Consider the following 20,018-nt stretch of genomic DNA (forward strand, 5'->3'; position numbering starts at 1 on the left):
TTGGCAGGTGCATTCCGTGCACTGTCCTCTCCACCCTACTGCAGGAGCAGCAGCGCATCGAGCCGCTCACTCTGCTGCTCTCTACCATGAGCCTGGGCTGGCAGGGAAAGTTGGCGCTTTCTTCACCTCCCCCGCCCTGAGCCCTCCTAGTGGGAAGCCAAACTGGTGCTCCAGCCTGGCAGTTGCACAGGCTCCTTGCTGCATGGGGGGGGAAGGAGAGGGGTAAGCTCCCTCCCCACCCCACTAAGGGAATGGCAGCACACTGTCTAGAAGCTTTCCCCCATCACAAAGCCAGGTTAGAATCCCCCCGCATGCCCAGACCCCCCTCACTCCCCTCCCCCGGCCAAGACACTACACCCCCAGCTTGCTGAGATACCTACCCTTGCTCCTGTACTCTCCTTCCTGGCCAGACACCTTATTCCCATCCTGCTCCTGCATCCACGTAGCTAGACTCCCTATTACCAGCCTGCTTCTACACCCTACCTCCACCCCAGACCTTGCAACCTGTCCTTGTGCACCCCACCTCCCTCCCAGATTCTGCACCCCATCCCTTTTCCATTCACTGGTGGCCCTCTCTCGCACACTGAACCCCTCATTTCTGTCCCTACCCCAGAGCCTAAGAGGGTCCATAAAATCCACTAACTCTGGAACCCCAGAAAAGTAAATCAGGCCTATGAGAAATCCTGAACTTCAGTCCTCCCTGTCCCTTCCCTTCACCCTGTGAAGCTGAAGCATCAGAGAAGCGAAGTGTCGCAGTTGAGGGCCACATCAGTGAGGGTTGGGGTTTTTGGAGAATTTTTTTGCTTCTCGCTTCTGTGGTCCCCAACTGATTTTTCTGTGCATCAGTGGCCCCTGACCCAAAAAAGGTTCCCCACCCCTGCCATAAAGAAAATATTGAAACCTTTTGTGTTGGACATAAAATATTGTACTTTAGTTTATCAAACTTCATTTTAAATAACATGAGAAAGTTAAACTTCTTAATCTGTTTAATAATTTAAATTACACCATTCTCCTTAGCTGCAGTTGGTTCCGAAAATATGGTCATCATATCCAGCCTGCCCCTACCTCCTCCTCACCCCGCCTTCCTAGCATTGTTTATTCATGTCTCCATATGATACCTATATCAAGCAGCCCAACCTCTTGGCAGCAAGGAACTAGTCTTACCTGTAAAGTTCTATGCCCATCAATGCTGCATTCATTCTTAAGAGAGGATTTCTAGCACTATAGTTACTTAAGGAGACCAGAGAAGATGAATTATACTATTCTCACTTTGCCTAACTGTTCCTTCTCCCCTAAGTGGTTTAGCAGTGAACATTTTAAAACCTTCCTGGATGAAAGACACTGTTGCACTGTGGAATCTGTTCCTCCACCACTGAAATGCAGCTGTCTTTCTGAGATAGCAAAGCTGCTGCATTGTTTCCCCTGTGAAAGTATAATAAAATGACAGGTGAACGACCATGTTATATTGGAAACCTACTTGCCTTTAACAGCCTCAAGGGAAGTGACTGTCTAAGGAGGAGTACTGCAGAAAGGGATCTAGGGGTCATGGTGGACCATAAGCTAAATATTAGTCAACAGTGTAACACTTGCAAAAAAAAGCAATCATGATTCTGGGATACATTAAAAGGAGTGTTGTGAGCAAAACACAAGAAGTCATTCTTCTGCTCTACTCTGCCCTGATCAGGCCTCAATTGGAGTTGTGTCCAGTTCTGGGCACCACATTTCAAGAAAGATGTGGAGAAATTGGAGAGGGTCCAGAGAAGAGCAACAAAAATGACTGAAGGTCTAGAAAACATGGGCTATGAGGCAAGACTGAAGGAACTGGGCTTGTTTAGTTTGAAAAAGAGAAGACTGAGGGGGGACATGATAGCAGTTTTCAGGTATCTAAAAGGGTGTCACAGGGAAGAAGGGGCTTAAACAAGGGAGCAGCAAGGGAGGTTTAGGTTGGACATTAGGAAAAACTTCCTGTCAGGGTGGTTAAATACTGGAATAAATTGCCTAGGGAGGTTATGGAATCTCCATCATTTGAGATATTCAAGAGTATGTTAGACAGACATCTATCAGGGATGATTTAGACCATGCTTGGTCCTGCCGTGAGGGGAGGGGACTGGACTTGAAGATCTTTCGAGGTCCCTTCCAGTTTTAGTAGTCTATGAATTTCCCCCTTCTTACTCTTTTTTCTAGTAATTATTTAGTGAAAAGCTCTGAATGTCAATTACAACTCTGCTACCTTGTCATCGTGATATGTTTAGGATCAAATGCAGCTCTGAGATTTGTCATCATTTCAGTATATGTGTTAGTGATTCATATTTAGGAGCCTCCACCTTCACTCTCCACCTCCTCCTAACAAAATAACAGCAGTGCAATTAATTTTATATGTAAATCTCCTCAAAGAAAGAATTAGCCAGTACCCAGTAGGCTTGCCAACCCAAAGACGTACTGAATACACTTGGAAGAGCTAACCACTTTTTTACTTGCAGCAAGAAAGACACGCATTTGGGTTCAGGGAATGGAATATTTCCCATAATACCCAGAACTATAAAGTTTTTCTTTATTAGCTTCACAACTCTTTTCAAGTGAAACCCTTCTCACCAACAACTTGTAAGTGTTGGGGGTGGTGGCAGGATGGAACTTAATCCTTCCTCTCTCCACAGCCCACTCTCAAAAACCCCCTTCTGCTCTGCAGCCAAGACAGCTGCCAGGGAGTTTGATGTGCAGAGCTACTTTCAATGGGACCTACACAGCCTGTCTTCCTAGAGATTGCAACAGCTCCATGCATTCTGTGCCTGTGATAAGATTACCCTTCAGCACAGAGAAAAACAATAGACAGAAAAATCCTAATTTAAAATTATTTAAACCATAGAAGATTACTTAATGCATACAGTGACCTGAAGAGGTCAAATGTTGTATGGATATGGATACTTTAAACCATTGCTTGAAAATTTCACACAACACCACCTGTCAATGGCCCAACCAAAAACAGATACAACAAGATCAGGGAGGGCCATTAGTAAGTACCTGGTGGCAATTGCTTCAATAGTCCATTTTTCCCAGTCAGTCACAAATAGAATTTCAAAAGTGTTGACAATTTCCTTGCTGCCCAGCCAGGTCTGAATAACAGCCATGAAACTAGCAAAAGTCTTGTCTGCTTTGTGCTGCTGCTCACTGGCTTTTATAACCCTGAGAAAACGATCAAAAGCAATTCTCTTCCTTAAAGTTATTCCAGAGGCAGCCTCAGTGTGTTGTTCTCTTTCACAGTTGCCTTCTGGGAATCCCAGCTCTTGAAGACTTTCTCCATTCCCTTTCTTGCTAGGTAAGTTTATAGCTATCAGCTACTGGGGGAAAAGGGAATGTTAGTTATATCTTGTGTTGCTCCCTTCTCCTGCTAAAACACGTTACACTCATTGCAAGTCAGGAGCAGAATTGCAACCAACCTAGTTAAGACTCCAAGTCACATGCTACTTTAGCCTCTTCTTTGTATTTTTATATGCTTTATTTTAATACCTGTTTAGCACATGAGACTGCAACATATATCACACACTGATTTATGGCCTTAAAAACTTGATTTTTTTTTAAAGCCAAGCTTACAAAAAAGGAGACTCTTCTCACGCAAAGGAATGAGTGTGGGGTTCAAAACAGCAGGAATTTGAAAAGCAAACGGGGGAGCCAGAGAAGTGGGGATTGTAATGGAACCGACTTACTCAATGGCACAGTGGCACCAATGGAGGTGTCTACAATAAGCCTGAGCTGGACCATTGAGCAATGGTTCTTCCTGCTCTGAAGCAGAGGACTAATGTAGTGCTGCTTTCTACTCTTTGTATGTAAATAGCGCCTTACCACATACCGTGTCACTTCCCTGGCCAAACTAGTGACTTACTGGTCATGTCCTGCACTACTAATAATGTGTTTCTATTCTCAGTCCTGACCTCCTCTCCTGAATTCGGAGACCTGGAGAAATAAAGGGACTCTGTTCCACATAGAAATGAACAGGATGTTGCACTACATCTGTAACTTAAGGAGTGGCACTGTCCAACTCCAGAATAGAGAAAAGCAGGTTGGCTCAAGATGTGTTGTAGGAGTGAGTGGACTACAAACAAGACAAATGAAGTGGGTGAAAGGATATTTACATTGTTTGTGACTAGTTTTTGTCTTTGTCATGCACAAAATGTAAACAAGCCTGGACATAAGAGACTGCATCAGAATCAAGACAGTTGGCTTGCACCTACAAATAGACCCTGTGGGTGTCTCTCATATGACCAATTTCCAAAAAATGCAACAGGGTACAGGCTGATACCTTCTCCAGCTTCTTATGGCTCCACACAGACTTTTTATTCTGTGCACGACATAATAAAATCCAAAGATTAGTTGAGTTAAACCACCACTATTTATTTCTTAACCCCCGATTTCTCTAAAGCAGTGCTTCTAAACCACTGGTCCCTGAGGTCTCCCTCACAGAGTTTGGGAAGCAAACAAGCTGGTCCCTGGTATCAAAAAGACTAGGAAACACTGCTCTGGAGAAAGAAAGCTGCAGCTTACTACCACAAAGTCTTATGTTTTCTTGTCTGAAAGGTTTTGATGAGTGCTGAACCTGCCAAAGCTTAGGAAGCAAAAGACTCAAACTAAGGAGTACAAGGATATTACGGGAAGCTTTAAAAGTCATGGGATTAATTTATTTAGCATAAAAGGTATTGAAGCAGAGTTCACAGCCAGGATATGGCATTCTGGTATTAATTATTTACAGTTACAGAGAGAACAGGCAGTAGGTGAGCTGGAAACTGTCCAACTCACAGCCTCTCATGTCCAACTCAAGGCTCCTGAGGTAATCCATGCACACAAATCACCTGATACAGCTGCAACATTCAGCCACTTGTATCAAGACTTTCGACCATTACTGTAGAATATTACAGTATTTGTATAAGCACTAACACATCTAAGGAAGATGATGTCAAGCCCTCCTACCTATTATTATTCTATAATCATTCTCCACTGGAAGTCTGCATATAAAATTAGAATCTGATACCAATTTCAATGGACATACTCAGACTGGATTCCATGACATCCCACAACCAGAACACAGAGTGGTCTCAAAGGGCCTGTCCCCACCTAATGTTTGAATCTGATTTATTCATATGTCAGGCTATGCACAGCTTGTTTTTAAAGACATTTATAATGATTTGTTTCCTCTGAGGGAATAGTAAAACATTTCTAATGCTACACAACAGCACTGAGGATATACAGCCTCTTCCCGACTTACGAACCAGTAACAGACTAAGCAACTGGTCGTAACTTGGTTCGTTCATAAGTCGGACCCCAGAGTTACACGTGACCGCGCTGTTCGTAAGCGCGGCTCGCATTCGTAACTTGGGGTCCGCCATTTACAACACCTTTGGTCATAACTGCAAACAGTTGTAAGTCGTTCGCAACTCGGGGACCGGCTGTACCAAGGCAAGACAACTCAAATTTGTCACCAGTGTGATCCCATGTGACTGCACCAACTCTTAGAATAGCAGAACTTGTTAGCAAACACTGGGGTTTGTTAAATTGGGCTTGAGTGTCTACACTCAATTGTAAGCACAGGTTAGGAATTGTTGAACCTGAGGTCCCAACCTAAGGTTCCAGCATCTACACAGTATTATACAGGCTAGAGTCCAGTCCTAGCACCCTCCCACTACAGCCCTATGGAGTATGGAAAAACATGATTGTCCATAGGACACAGAGTCAACCCATGAAATTGTGGGACATTTTTGGCAGCCTCCTAGAGCATGAGTCCAGCAAAGATGCAAAATAATAGGGCTTGACTGTTGGGTCCCAGCTGAACTAAGGCTTGGGCCCTCCATGCCCATAGGATCTTGGCACTCTGAATCCAAGCCCTGGGGTAGGACATTTTTTGTTTAGACACACAGAGGTTTAAGCTTCAGCTTGACTTTGAACCTTAGGCTGGCACTGCAGTGTAAACAAATCCTTAGGCTATGTCTGGACTGAGATAAACACATGGCATAGCCTCAAGCTGACTTGGAGTTGTGGAGCTCAGGTTGTGGGACTATAAAATTGCAGTGTAGATGCTGGGGTTTACGGTGGAGCTCAGATTCTAAGATTTTGAGTAGAGTCAGAGTCTCAGAGCACTGGCTCCACTTGAGCGCCAATGTCTACACTGCAATTTTTAGCCCCTCAACCTGAATCCCATGAGGCTGAGTCACTTGACCCAGGCCCAGGCTTAGGGCTGCAAGTTTTACCCCTGGACCAGTGAGAGACAAGCCAAAAATGTTTCAGCAGCACCATCTGACGTGCGGCTCCCCACTTGGAAAAGGGGCACTGCAGATAAATGCAAGAGCTCAAGATCCAGAAGAAAAATAAACCCCCAGATATTGACTTACCCCTTGAAATGCTGGCAGAGCCTGAGAAGGAAAGCATTGGGTCTCAAAAAAGGTGGGATGCCTGAACAGTGGTGTCCCTTGTGTGACCACCTATGGTGCTGCCAGACTCAGCCTAGTTGTTAAGAGGGTCTGGCCCTCCTCACAGCCCTACTTTGCTCAGCCAAGTCCTGTCACTCAGGACACTTTAAACCTTGCCTGATGCCCTTCCCGTACAATTGCTGCCCGCACATGCCCCCAGCACGACCCCTCCTGCTCCCCCGCTTCCAGCCTAGCCTCCCCAATCGATCCCCTTCTGCCCCAAGCCTCCGCCCTGCCCCCTGCCGCTCCCCCTCCCTTCACCCGGACTCGTCCACTCCCACATCCTGACACACACACGCCTTCTCCCCACGGAGCTCTCCGCTCTCCCCGCCGCCCCCGCTCTCACTTGTCCCTGATGATGGTCTGCAGCTCGCGGATCTGGTCGTTCATGGGCAGCAGCTTGAGCTGGGCTCCGATCTGCAGCGGCTGCGGCCCGGGCTCCTCAGACGGGACCCCATTGCTGCCGCTGTCCGGGCTGGGGCTGCTGTCGGCGCCAGCCTCCGCGAAGCGGATCAGCCGGGTGCTGCCACAGCCGCCCCCCACCCCGGCTGCCGGCTGGTCCTCCTGCTGGCGGGGGCCGCCCGCCGCGCCCAACGGCCGGTTGTGGCAGGGCATGGTCTCCATGCAGCGGGGCGCGCGCGCCGCCACCCGCCGTCCGCGCGCAGCCTGCCCCCCCACTCTCGCTCCCGGCCCGTCCCCATTGGCTCCCTGCCCTGTCACTCACCGCTCAGGCGGACTCTTGCGGCCTGTAGCGTAAGGCCGAGGTTCCCGCCACGCCTGCTTCCTGTGCGGAGCACACAGCGCGAGCGAGCTGGGCCCCCTCCCCCCCGGACTGTGCGGCCCCTCACGCGAGGGGATCTCCCCAGTAACCCGCCTGCGGACGCCCCCTTCTCTCCTGCCCCCAGCTCGCTTCGCTCCCCTGTTCGCTGCGGCTTGGCCCTGGCATTGCGCAGCCACGTTGCTCAGACACCAACTGGAGCCCCCCTGCCGGTGTAGCGACGGAGTGGTTTCACTTTTTGCCTATACACCGGCACGTTATATGCCCTTGGCTCCGTGAGCCCGGCCCAGCTCATCCTGCCCAAAGGCCCGCAGCCGGGCGAGGCCCTCGAGCCCTCCCTGGGGAGAATCGCCTTCGTGGGGACGCCAGGGCGGGTAGATGCCGTTGCTGCTCGGGGATCGCTGAGGTGACTCCGCAGGTGCTGGGGCAGGGTTTGTGGCTTTTATGGCAGAGGGGCGAGCCCCCTCTTTCACCTGTCTTAATTCAACACGTGCGAGGATTGGCTGGACAGGTTGTGTCGGTGAGTTGGGGGTCCACCGAATCTTGCAGCCCCCATAGCAGCAAGAACAGACTCCGCCAGTCGTAGAATAGAGCGGGGCTTATTGTTCCTTCAGGATGCAGCGCAGCACAGCACATAGGGGTTGTGTCTAGACTGGTGAGTTTTTCCAGAAAATCAGCCGCTTTTCCGGAAAAACGTGTCAGCTGTCTACACTGGCAGCTTGAATTTCCGGAAAAGCACTGACGATCTAATGTAAGATTGTCAGTGCTTTTTTGGAAATACTGTGCTGCTCCCGTTTGGGCAAAAGTCTTTTTCCGAAAGTCTTTTGCGCAAAAGGGCCCAGTGCTGTTTTCTGCAAAAAAGCCCTAATCGCGAAAATGATCCTGCCAATCTAGACGTGCTTTTCCGACAATGCTTTTAACGGAAAACTTTTCCATTAAAAGCATTTTTGGAAAATCATGCCAGTGTAGATGTAGCCATGCAGAGCCGGCCCAAGCTACGGGGTGACTGGGCTACTGCCCAGGATGCCCCATTGTAGGGGGTGCCATGGCTGCCCATGCACCAGGCCGCACATGCGTCTCATGCCCGGGGTGGGGCCACACACCCACGACGCACAAATGGCTCAGAACGGCCCTGCACATATGTGATGTGGCTACAGGGTGCCTCAGACCCTAAAGTTAGGGTCCATTGCCCCTAGGCTCCAGCTTAGCCTCTTCTCTCCATGCTTCCCAGATAGCAACTGTCTCCCTCTCAGGCCCTGCCCCCCAGCCAGGTGTTGGTCTCCCCCTTCCTCCCTTTGTCTCTCTCCCTGGAAGGCTGAGCCTAGGTGTCTGGGTTCATACGCATTTGGGAAAGTCAGTGTGAATATCACATCACAGCGCAGGGGGACACTGGGTTACAGAGCAGACAGCACCCCTATTACGCCACACAGGTTAAAGGGGTAATCAAGGCCATTGAATGGCCACAGTTGTTTGAGGGTTTTGTTCACTCCAAAGATAGAAGGGTATATCTGTTAAACTTCACAGGCTGTGGTTTTGCATATTGATTTAATGATGTTGGGAGACTCGCTGGCATTGTGTAATCTCATTTCTACCCCCTATCCCTCCCGCCTTCTTGTGGCTATAGAGATGGCTGTATGTTCATCTGGTTCTCACATATTTGCTAAGAACAAAATTTACTGTAAGGACAAGCCTACTTGATGGAGGGGAAGGATACCAGCTAGAGCTGTAAGGATATGACCAGATTTATCTGGACAAACTTCAGTTCCACTTACCTCCAGGTGTTCAGGATGCTAATAAAAATTCCTGCTTGGAAGACAGGAAGGAGAATGTCTTTGGTGAGACAGGGAAAACTATCCTATCATCTGAAGAAGTGGGTTGCACCCACGAAAACTTGTGATCCCATCTACATGTTTTATTAGTCTTTAAGGTGCTACTGGACTGTTTGTTGTTTTTTAAGTTTTTCCTGTTATGACCTAACTCAGCTACCCCTCTGAAGCTTTTGGTGAGATAGTGTTCTGTCTTCAGAGTCAGGGGAATGGATCTAATCACAGGCAGGGAGCTTTTTTATTTGCTTTCTGAGTAGATTTGCTAGCTTTACTTGTTATGAGTACTAAATCTTCAGGGAAAATATTTTGACAAATTACTTTGAAAAAAAAATCCAGATGCTCATCTTATATGCAAAATCTCAAGCAGTATTTTTTCAACAGAGAAGTTGTAAACTCTTGAAGGGAAGTGGTTTATAATGGCAGAACCTTAACTCTAGAGGCACAAACACACCACCTTCATTGGAGTTGAGAAATTTGATTCTGCAATAATTAAGGATGCATATCAGTATCACTTAGGCCTTTTAGGAAAATAGGAATTTAAAATAATGACACAAAGCTTTGGTACATTTTTATTGTCTTATTAATTCCTTTAACCAATAATGAGATACTTAGTAAATATTGCTGTTTGCAAAGTAACATTCAGTGAGAATTTCTTGCATGATTTTTTTATAGTGCTTTTAAAACAGACATACAATGGAGAGAAGACAAGTGAGGACTTCAAGAAATACTGGACCACCTTAAAAGGGCACTCTAGAAAGAATCTGTAGGGTTGAAACCAGGCTTCATCTTTCACACTCCAAAAGTACATGTACAGGTATTAGCAGTTACAAAATTGTATGTGCCTCTGTGGATGGTGGCAAAATGTTTACACATTATTACATGCATACAAATGTATTTTTGTGAACGCAATCAGAGTCTGCTGAAAATGTGGCCTAAACTTGAAGATTAGATTATGTGCAGCAAATTTTCAGTGTTGGGAAATGGAACACAGCTCCCTCTGCCAGACCAAGTAACCCGAAACTTAATGTGCTCTGGGATTGCGTATTTTAAAAATGTAAAATGAACAGCAGCCCTGAAAGTTGGAACCCAACAAAGAGGGTGCCAGACAAGTTGTATCCCATAACAGGAGGCATGAGCAGGTGTGGGTGAGGGTGGTAACCTTGTGACAGATGATGTGGAGAAAGCTTAAGTACTTAATGCTTTCTTTGCAACTGTCTTCACAGAAAAGGTCAGCTCCCAGACTAATGCACTAAGTGATGCAATATGGGACAAAGGTGGACAGCCCTTGGTGGGGAAAGAACAGGTCAGGAACTATTTAGAAAAGCTAAACGTACATAAATCCATGGGTCCGGACTTAATACTTCCGAGGGTACTGAGGGAGTTGGCAAATGTCATTGAGGAGCCTTTGGCCATTATCTTTGAAAAGTCGTGGAGATCAGGAGAGATCCCGGATGACTGGAAAAAGGCAAATGTAGTGCCCATCTTTAAGAAAGGGAAGGACGACCCAGGGAACTATAGGCCAGTCAGTCTTACCTCAGTCCCTGGAAAAATCATGGAGGGGATCCTCAAGGAATCCATTTTGAAGCACTTGGAAGAGAGGAAGATGATCAAGAATAGTCAGCATGGATTCACGAAGGGCAAGTCGTGCCTGACCAATCTGATTAGCTTCTATGATGAGGTAACTGGCTCTGTTGATATGGGGAAGTCAGTGGATGTGATATACCTTGACTTTAGCAAGGCTTTTGATAGGGTCTCCCACAATATTCTTGCCAGCAAGTTAAGGGAATGTGGACTGGATAAATGAACAGCAAGATAGATAGAAAGCTGGCTGGAAGGTCGGGCCCAGCGGGTAGTGATCAACAGCTCGATGTCAGGACGGCAGTTGTGTTTTTGTGGAGTGCCCGAAGGTTTGGTTCTGGGACTGGTTTTGTTCAACATCTTTATTAATGACCTGAATGAGGGGTTGAATTGCACCTTCAGTAAGTTTGCTGATGACACTAAGCTGTGGGAGAGGTAGATATGCTGGTGGGCAGGGATAGAGTCCAGAGTATCTTAGACAAATTGGAGGATTGGGCCACAAGAAATCTGATGAGGTTCAACAAGGACAAGTGTAGAGTCCTGCACTTGGGACGGAAGAATCCCAAGCATTGTTACAGGCTGGGGACCAACTGACTAAGTAGCAGTTCTGTAGAAAAGGACCTGGGGATTACAGTGGATGAGAAGCTGGACATGAGTCAACAGTGTACCCTTGTAGCCAAGAAGGCTAATGGCATATTAGGGTGCATTAAGAGGAGCATTGCCAGTCGATCCAGAGATGTGATTATTCCTCTTCACTCGGCTCTGGTGAGGCCACATCTGGAGTACAGTAATTACTTTTTATACGTACCTGCTTAACACATTTTCACGATAGCATGATTTTTTTTTTTTTTAGGGAGCGTTTTTTGAACAACACGACCGTCCTCGAAATAACACGGTTTCCCCAGCCGGCCTATTGCTGGCAGCTGTGCAGGGCTTCCCCTGCCTCCCTGCAAAGCGGCGGAGGGTTTGCCACTTGCCATGCCGTTTCCCACCAACTCCCCCTCGCCGGATGCAGTACATGTCCTGGCAGACCTGTCACAGGGGCATACTCCCAACCCAATCCCCCTTCCCTCTCCGCCTCTTCCCTTTCCCAGAGCCAAACACCTCCCCTCCCTGCTGTAACCCAGTCCCCTTTCTCCCCCAACCTTATGTCCCGGTCCCCAGGCAGCTGCCTGTGCTCAATGGCCGGCTGCTAGCAAGTGCAGGCTGGAGCCACGAGCGCACGTGCACTTGAAATGCAACCCCAACCTTTTCCATTACTTTAAATGAGAAAATTGACCCCGCATAACACATTATCGCTTAACACGATCATTTTCTGAAATGTATCTATTGTGTTAAGTGAGGAATTACTGTATTGTGTCCAGTTCTGGGCCCCCAATTACAGGAAGGATGTGGACACATTGGAGAGGGTCCAGCGGGGGGCAACCAAAATGATTAGGAGGCTGGAGCATATGACCTATGAGGAGAGGCTGAGGGAATTGGGTCTATTTAGTCTGCAGAAGAGAAGAGTGAGGGGGGATTTGATAGCAGCCTTCAACTTCCTGAAGAGAGGTTCCAAAGAGGCTGGAGAGAGGCTGTTCTCAGTAGTGACGGATGGCAGAACAAAGAGCAGTGGTCTCAAGTTGGGGTGGGAGAGGTCCAGATTGGATATTAGGAAAAACTATTTCACTAGGAGGGTGGTGAAGCACTGGAATGGGTTACCTAGGGAAGTAGTGGAGTCTCCATCCCTAGAGGTGTTTGTCTTGGCTTGACAAAGCCCTGGCTGGGTTGATTTAATTGAGATTGGTCCTGCCTTGGGCAGGGGGCTGGACTTGATGGCCCTCTAAGGTTTCCTCCAGCTCTATGATTCTATGGGAAAATGAAACTTCTGCAGGAAAGAATTACAGGAGGCTCAAAGAAAAAGGGAATCTGACTTCAGGAAGTTTAAATATATAACCATAAACATCGCTTATGCTCTAATCTGACCCTAAATCCCAAAAGTTAAGGCTTGTGCATATCCCAATGTGTTTCTGCTTTGAAGCTTTAGAATTAGTTCAACTTGTGCTGCTCCTTGTACTTACGATGAGCTTTTCACTCCTATCTTGTTCTCTCTAAACAATTGTATCCACCTGTTGACTCATCATACATTCAAATTATAAGCTCTTTGGGATAGGGATGTAAGCGATTAGTCAACTATCTGATAAGCATAAACTTATCCGATAGTCGAGTAGTGACTCAACTAGTCGCTCCCCCACCACCACCTCCCACAGGCATCAGTGCTTAAAAGCCGGTTCTCCCCAGCACCATCTCCATTGCAGGGGAGCAGGGACGTAGCGGAGAAACGGCACAGCAGTAACTGAAGTAGTGCCCCACTGATGCCAGTTCCCACTGAGGCCATTTCAGCTTTTGCAAAAGCAAAAGCACAGCAGGGAGCACGGGGCAAGCAGGAAATTCAAGCAGTCCACTGCTCCCCTGTGTTCCCACTGTGGCTGCTTCAGCATTTGAAGGGACTCTTGTACATTTCAAAGGCTGAAGAGGCCGCAGTGGGAACTGGTGCGAGCAGGGGACTACTTGAGTCCCTGCTGGCCCCGTGCTCTCTGCAGTGCCTCCCCCTTGCTGCCTCTCTAACAGGCAGCAAATGGTGGGAACAGAAGCCCTTGTGGGAGAGGGGAGGGGGAGGCAGCTTAAAAGCAGGTTCCCCCAGCACTGACACTGGGGTGCTGCCTCTATCAGAGGCAGTGGAGGGGTAGAGCAGGCTGCGAAGCAACCCCTGTCCGCAGGGGTCCCAGCGGGAAGCTGAGCCCCTCCCCACCCACACACACACACACAAACACACATGGACTGCTGCCACCAAGCAGGCCCTGTTGCAACAGCTGGCCCTGGCTGCTATGAACAGAGGCTGCTCCTGCACCAGCCTCTGTTTGTGGCCAACAGGGGCTGCTGGACTCAGAACAAGCCAGGACCCAGCAGTATCGGCTCATACTGATCACTGCGCCTCTGCATTTAAATGTAGTAAGAACCCGGCAGCTCTTACTTCATTTTAAATTCAGAGCTGCAACGCAGGTGGCTCCCCGAGCCGGCACAAACCGGGATTGCTCAATCCTGGCTCAAGCCGGCTCCTGGAGCTACCCCTGCAGCAACTCTGCAGAGTGGTTCTGTTGACTAATTGTATAGTCTATACAAATTGCCCGATTAGCCTGATAAATGAATTTTAACAGCCTTACTTTGAGATAGAGATTAAACATTTATTACAGCACCTCACCTTGATCCCTGATTTGAACCTCTGAATACTACCAAAAGACATATAATTATATTAATGTTAATGAAATGAGCTTGTTAGTTGCTCTCTTGGCCTAACGTAAGGCCCCAATCCTGTCCCCACTGAAGTCAGTGGGAGGCTTGTTATTAACTTCAATAAGACTTGGAGTGGGTTGCAAGCTAATATATATAGTTCAGCACATTTGTCATATTTTCCTTTGAGAAGTCTGAATTAGATTATGACGCCTCTCCCACTATCAAGAAGGTATGTTGCATCAGCTGTTGAACTCAGCACGGAGCCTGTGAGTAGGTTCCAATCCCATTAGGGGAGGCATCATTAGGGAGTGCTCTGACAATGCAACTGTTGTTTTTTGGCCTTGCCTCACAAAAATCACAGATGGGAGCCACATGACTGCATGATCCTTGCTAGGAGATCTAACGCAGAATCAGATCTTACATTGGTATAAACTAGGAGCAAGTGCAATGAAATCCAAGTTAATCAGTATAAAGCTTGTGGAAGGGGAAACAAACAGATCCTACATGTATGACAGAAAAATCAATTTGTTAATTGTCTATTTGTTGTGGTATTTCTAAAATGTTATTCTAAATTTGTGTATTGGAGTTTGCCCTCTTGAAATTCATACTAGCTAATCAGGTCAGTCAATTTCTCCTCCCTACTGCATGTTAACCAATAAAACTCAGAAATTCCAAGTCCTGTAAATTGTGCTGTATCACCATCATTGCTCGCTGAATTCTGATTGTTAATTAAATGATGAGATTCCTAAATTCTAAGCCATTAATTGGACTGTATTATACTCATGGCCAGGAATACTTATCAGTGAATATGATGTTTACTGTTGGCTTTATAATTATACTTAATATCCCGGGTTCCTTGAATGTGAGAGACAATACAGAATGGAAGAGGAGCAAACACATATAAGAGGAGGGAAGAAAAGAGGAAAATAAATCCATTGCTGCTACAAGCATAAACAAAACAAAAAAAACCTCTTCTCCAACACTGCTCTAAACTTCCTGAAACAGCAACTTCTTGGGTGCATCTAGACTTGCCAGCTGTCTACACTGGCCGCTTGAATTTGTGCAAGAGCACTGACGTTCTAATGTAAGAATTCCGTGCTTTTTGCGCAAATACTTTGACGCTCCCGCTCAGGGATAAGCCCTCTTGCGCAAGTATTCTTGCGCAAGAGGGCCAATATAGACAGGCACCTTAATTTTTTGCGCAAGAAAGCCCGATGGCTAAAAGCACTTTTTGCGGAAAAGCATCCGTGCCAATCTAGATGCTCTTTTGCGGAAATACTTTTAACGGAAAAACTTTTCCGTTAAAAGTATTTCCGCAAAATCATGCCAGTCTAGACGCAGCCCTTATGTTTCTGCACACAAAGAGCAAAATATATTTAGTTCAGGAAGTTAACCTTTTCTTTGGCTCAAAATGGCCACATGCAAACTGCAATATGTTTTAATAAATTAGTTCAGTATTTAGAATTTCTCAACTAACACTTTATGCAAACATATTTTAGCTTGTGTGTTGTTTATAAACTGTTTTTTTACAATAATTAATTTGGTGTTCACTGCTCATTATTCAAGGTGTGTTGTTGGTCATCAAGAAAGTTATTTTGTGTTTTATGATTAACATAATCTTACTATATATTTTAGAAATATGCAACTGTGAGTCTGTTGGTGAAGAATTCCTCCTAAGTGGTAAGAGCTAGGACTACCAAATTAGGTATACAGTTTCCTCCTATCACAGTGGTCTCCAGTCTTTTTAAGCACAAGATCACTTTTTGAATTTAAGTGCAATGTAAGATCTACCTCAAACCCAAATATCCTTGCCCTGTCTCCTTCGTGTCCCTTCTCTGAGGCCTTGCCCCTGCTCACTCCATCCTTCCTCCCTTTCACCATGCAGGGGCAGAGGGTTGGGATGCAGGCTCTGGTCTTGAGCTAAGGGATTTGAAGTGTGAGAGGGGCTCTGAGATGAGCTTGAGGCAGGGAGTTGGGGTGCAGGAGGGGGTTCAGAGTGCAGGCTTTGGGGAGGGAGTTTGGCTTTAGGAGGTTCGTGACTGTGGCAGGGGTTCAGAGCTGGCTCCAGTTGGACACTGCTTACCTCAGGTGGCTCCTGGGTTGTGGTGCAGTGGGGCTAAGGCAGGCTACCAGTAGCTCCCAATGTCCTATCATAACGTAAAGAAAGGTAAGGGTTTGGCTGCATCAGGATAAGGGAATGTGCCAGGAATTCAATTGTTTCTCATAAAATGGAGAGGGAGGTGTCTGGCAGGAGGGACAGTTATACCACAGAATGACCAGAGGGGGGCAGCAAGGTGCCAGTGAGGGAGACTGGGACAGCTATAACCCCAATGAGCCAACAGTGGGAAGCTATCTATTATATATTTCAGAGTGTTTGTCTGTGTGTCTGTCTTTCTGGGTACGTCTAGACTACATGCCTCTGGTGACAGAGTCATGTAGATTAGACTACCCGGCATAGAAAATGAAGCAGCGATTTAAATAATCGCCGCTTCATTTAAATTTAAATGGCTGCCGCGCTGAGCCGATCAGCTGTTTGTCTGGACGCTCCGCGGTCGACATCAAAGGCATTTGTCGACCTCCCAGGTATGCCTCATCCCAGGAGGCATGTAGTCTAGACGTACCCGCTGTCCCCCAGCTGGAGGACATGTGCTCCTCCCCCAGCTGTGCTCGCTGCAGTTGTAGTGGCCATGAGTAAGCACTTCTCACCTGACCCCAAGCTACTGTGGTAAGAAAGGGCTGGAGTTGTCCTCTCTCCCTAGCCCCACCCCAGAACAATGTTTTAAAAGAAGAAGAAGAACACTTATTTGAGCTGAGAAATGCCAGGTAATTTTTTTGTATAAATTACCCATGTGAGAACTAGGGTTGTTAGAGTATAACCAATTAACTCTTTAACCAATAAGTTGATGCTTATCAGTTACACTCAGGCAGCTCCCAGGGAGGTGGCTTTGCTGTGGCGGGCAAGTGCTGCCTCCAGGGAGGAGTCTTCACAGTGGCAGCCCAAGCCTCCTCCCCAGGAGCTGGGCCTTCATTGGCCCCATTCAGGGGAGGCTTCGCTATGGGCACTGCAGCACAAAGCTAAGCTCTACACTACAGAGCCCACAGGACATGTCATTGCTAAGAATTTTAGCGATTACATGATTCCCCTGTACACAATTTTTAACATCCCTAGTGAGAACACACATACCTGCGTGAATGAGACTCTCCTGAATATTTGTATGAACAAAACCTTGTACATCCAAGTGCCAGCAAAAATAGGCTAATGAATACTGCTGAGGCAAATTCACTTATTTGATATGCATAACTGTTTGCAAATACTACTTTGTAGTATTTGCCCATTTGTAGTCCTAACCATTGTACATAATGAAAACAAATGTAACAACAGCTGTTGACCTGATGGTCATGGACAAATTCAAGTTCAGCTAATTATTTTCTGCCTTCTTATATTTGCATTGTAGTTTACTGGATTTTGCTTCAATTCCTGCCCTAAATTGTGTAGAGTTTCTTTGTGCTTATAAACAGTTGCTTCATTGTACCTCAGTGGTGTCTGTATTCCAATGGTAGGTGAAGCAAATTACTTTGGCAGGAAAGACAATGTATTTTTGAAAATTTGGCCCTATATTTCTAAATGAACATGCAAAAGGATTTGGAAAATATGGCCCAGAAGCCTGCTAACACTATGCAAAATTCTGCTCTAGTGGCTGTGGATTCCTAGTGGAGTTACAATAAGGATGAGTTTGGCTGAGTGTTTCTTCTGTCATCCAAACAGTTCCTTGAATTCATTCTGAATGAAGCAAAAGTTTAAAATAAAAAAGCTCTTTTGCCTAGTTTTTTTATATTTATAAAGGGAAATAATACTCCATACTTTGCAGTCCCTTATCTCCAATTTCAATAGCTCTAGATCACATTTGTCCTGCAGCCAATTTTTATCAGCGAAGCAGTTGCATCCCTTATCCAAAAATAGTTCCTTTGGTTTAGTGGGCTTTCTATAATCCTCCTGCCTCCCAGCAACCTACCCATGGACACAAACAATTTGGGGGATATGCTGCACTTTGGCTATTCTCCATGTACCTAGGAAGGCACTGATACCAAGAACTGCACTTCGGCTACCCAGTCCTTCACTAGGCTTTAGACTGGTGCAGGAATGGATTCTATCCCAGATCTTTATTACTAGTTGCCATCAGAAGTTGTGTAGTCTAGTCACCACAGCCCTATTGAATTATCTGTTCCTATTAAATGAATCTGCCATCTGTCAAAGTTAATTCAAACAAGAGGCCTACTAAATGTTTTTTTTCCTTTTTATGTCCACACTGAAACATCTCTCGTGCAATGTCCGGTATTTCCTGGTTTTCTGGCTGGGCGCCGGACGGAAGCGTGGCGGAGGCGGGGAGAGTGACTGGGAGGCGGGGTGCGATCAGTGCTGGGAGCCCTGGTTGCGTGTGAGGAGGAGGGGCAGCCCGGTCCATGCTCCTGCGTGCTGGTCAAGTGTGTGGTGAAGCCACAGCCAGGCTGACTCGCGCGGGACAAGAGCGCTGTAGGATCTGCACAGCCCGGGTCAGTCCTGCTTCCCACCAGCTGATTCGCTTCCCTACCCCCTCTGCCAGCTCTGCGTCCCGCTGGCCAGTTCCTTCTCCGGATCTTCCCCGGCCAGCCCTGCTGCACCCCCTGCAAGCCCTGCTTCCGGCGGCCAGTTCTCCCCTCCTCCTGAGCTCCCCCAGCCAGTTCTCCCCCCGCCAGCCAACCCCCCCCCCCCCGATATCCCGCGGCCAGCCCCATTCTGCCCGAACTCTCCCCCCCCCCATCACCACCAACCAGTCCTGCTTCCTGTCGGCTTCCCCATCTCTCCCGGCCAGCTCAGTTGCCTCCCCTGTTAGCTCTGTTTCCTGGCCCCCCCTCTTCCCGGCCAGCACCGCTCCCCTCCTGACTGCTCCTTCCCCTCCCTCCCCCCATGAAGCGTGTCCAGTTTTTTTTTTTTTAATGACTACCTGGTAACCTTAGCAGTGATCCTATCCCAGTGATTACCACAGAGATTTAAACTGAGAAGCAACTTGTTTCCCCCCCTCCAGCCTCCAGCACTCCCAGCCCCCTGACCCCAGCCCCCATGCTTACCTGGTTCTGCAAGGCTGCCGGCACAAAATGGTCTTGGGTTTTTTTTGCTCAAGAACTTTGCTTTCCCCCCCTTTCCGTTCCCTCCCCCCGCAACAGAATTTTTTCTCTGTGGGTTTTTTTTTGTGGGGGGTTGGTATTTTTGTTTCAACCATCTGACAACCCTACTCTCATGTTGGTTTAAAAAATAAAGTTGCAGATTTTGTTTTTAAAGACAGCTGTGTTAGGGAGTGTTTTAAGATTGGGTCTCAAGAATTCAGACAGTGAAATGGGGAGTCATGGAAAAACTGTAGAGAGATTGTAGATCTGGTAAGGAGGGGTGCCCTGTTGGGCAGTGAGGTTGAAGAGTGAACCCACACTCATCCCAGTGAGGATTCCTGTCCTATGAGGGCTGATAAAGAAAAGTTATTTATTAGTTCCCATTATAGAAGAACTAGAGGACACCAAATGAAATTAATGGGTAGCAGGTTTAAAACTAACAAAAGGAAGTTCTTCTTCACACAGCGTGTTGTCAACCTGTGGAACTCCTTGCCAGAGGAGGCGGTGAAGGCTAGGACTATAATAGAGTTTAAAGAGAAGCTGGATAAATTCATGGAGGTTAGGTCCATAAAAGGCTATTAGCCAGGGGATAAAATGGTGTCCTTGGCCTCTGTTTGTCAGAGGCTGGAGAGGGATGGCAGGAGACAAATCGCTTGATCATTGTCTTCGGTCAACCCTCTCTGGGGTACCTGGTGCTGGCCACTGTCGGTAGACAGGATACTGGGCTAGATGGACCTTTGGTCTGACCCAGTACGGCCGTTCTTATGTTCTTATGAGGATGGTCCTACCTCCTGCATGGGGTTGGCATAGTTACTGGACCAAATCTGAGCCATGCTGCAACTCTGTACATCAGGTCACAATGCCACTCATTCAAATTTTCTCTTTCTGCACCCTCAAATCTGAATGGAGCTGCAATGCCACGTACAGCCCCACAGGACGCTGTAAAGGTTAAGGCAAGCTTGCTCACCA

At 47.1% G+C, this 20,018-nt stretch overlaps 1 protein-coding gene and 1 long non-coding RNA gene across 2 annotated transcripts in view; one reads left to right on the forward strand and one right to left on the reverse strand.

The window, feature by feature from the left end:
* The window catches only part of UPRT (uracil phosphoribosyltransferase homolog), a 26,819-nt gene extending 19,743 nt beyond the window's left edge, over positions 1 to 7,076 (reverse strand). The window contains exon 1 of the mRNA XM_075940894.1: positions 6,799 to 7,076. Within this exon, the coding sequence (XP_075797009.1) occupies positions 6,799 to 7,076 (278 nt within the window). The remainder of the gene's footprint in view (positions 1 to 6,798) is intronic.
* LOC142831232 (uncharacterized) overlaps positions 1 to 14,657 on the forward strand; it is a 16,620-nt gene extending 1,963 nt beyond the window's left edge. Inside the window, exons 2-4 of the long non-coding RNA XR_012906903.2 lie at positions 3,259 to 3,313; positions 3,920 to 7,750; positions 9,729 to 14,657. This is a non-coding gene — a long non-coding RNA (uncharacterized LOC142831232). The remainder of the gene's footprint in view (positions 1 to 3,258; positions 3,314 to 3,919; positions 7,751 to 9,728) is intronic.
* Positions 14,658 to 20,018: the final 5,361 nt, after the last annotated feature.

This window comes from Pelodiscus sinensis, chromosome 13 (assembly GCF_052426305.1).
Source record: "Pelodiscus sinensis isolate ZL-2025 chromosome 13, ASM5242630v1, whole genome shotgun sequence".
NCBI classification, from domain to species: Eukaryota; Metazoa; Chordata; order Testudines; family Trionychidae; genus Pelodiscus; species Pelodiscus sinensis.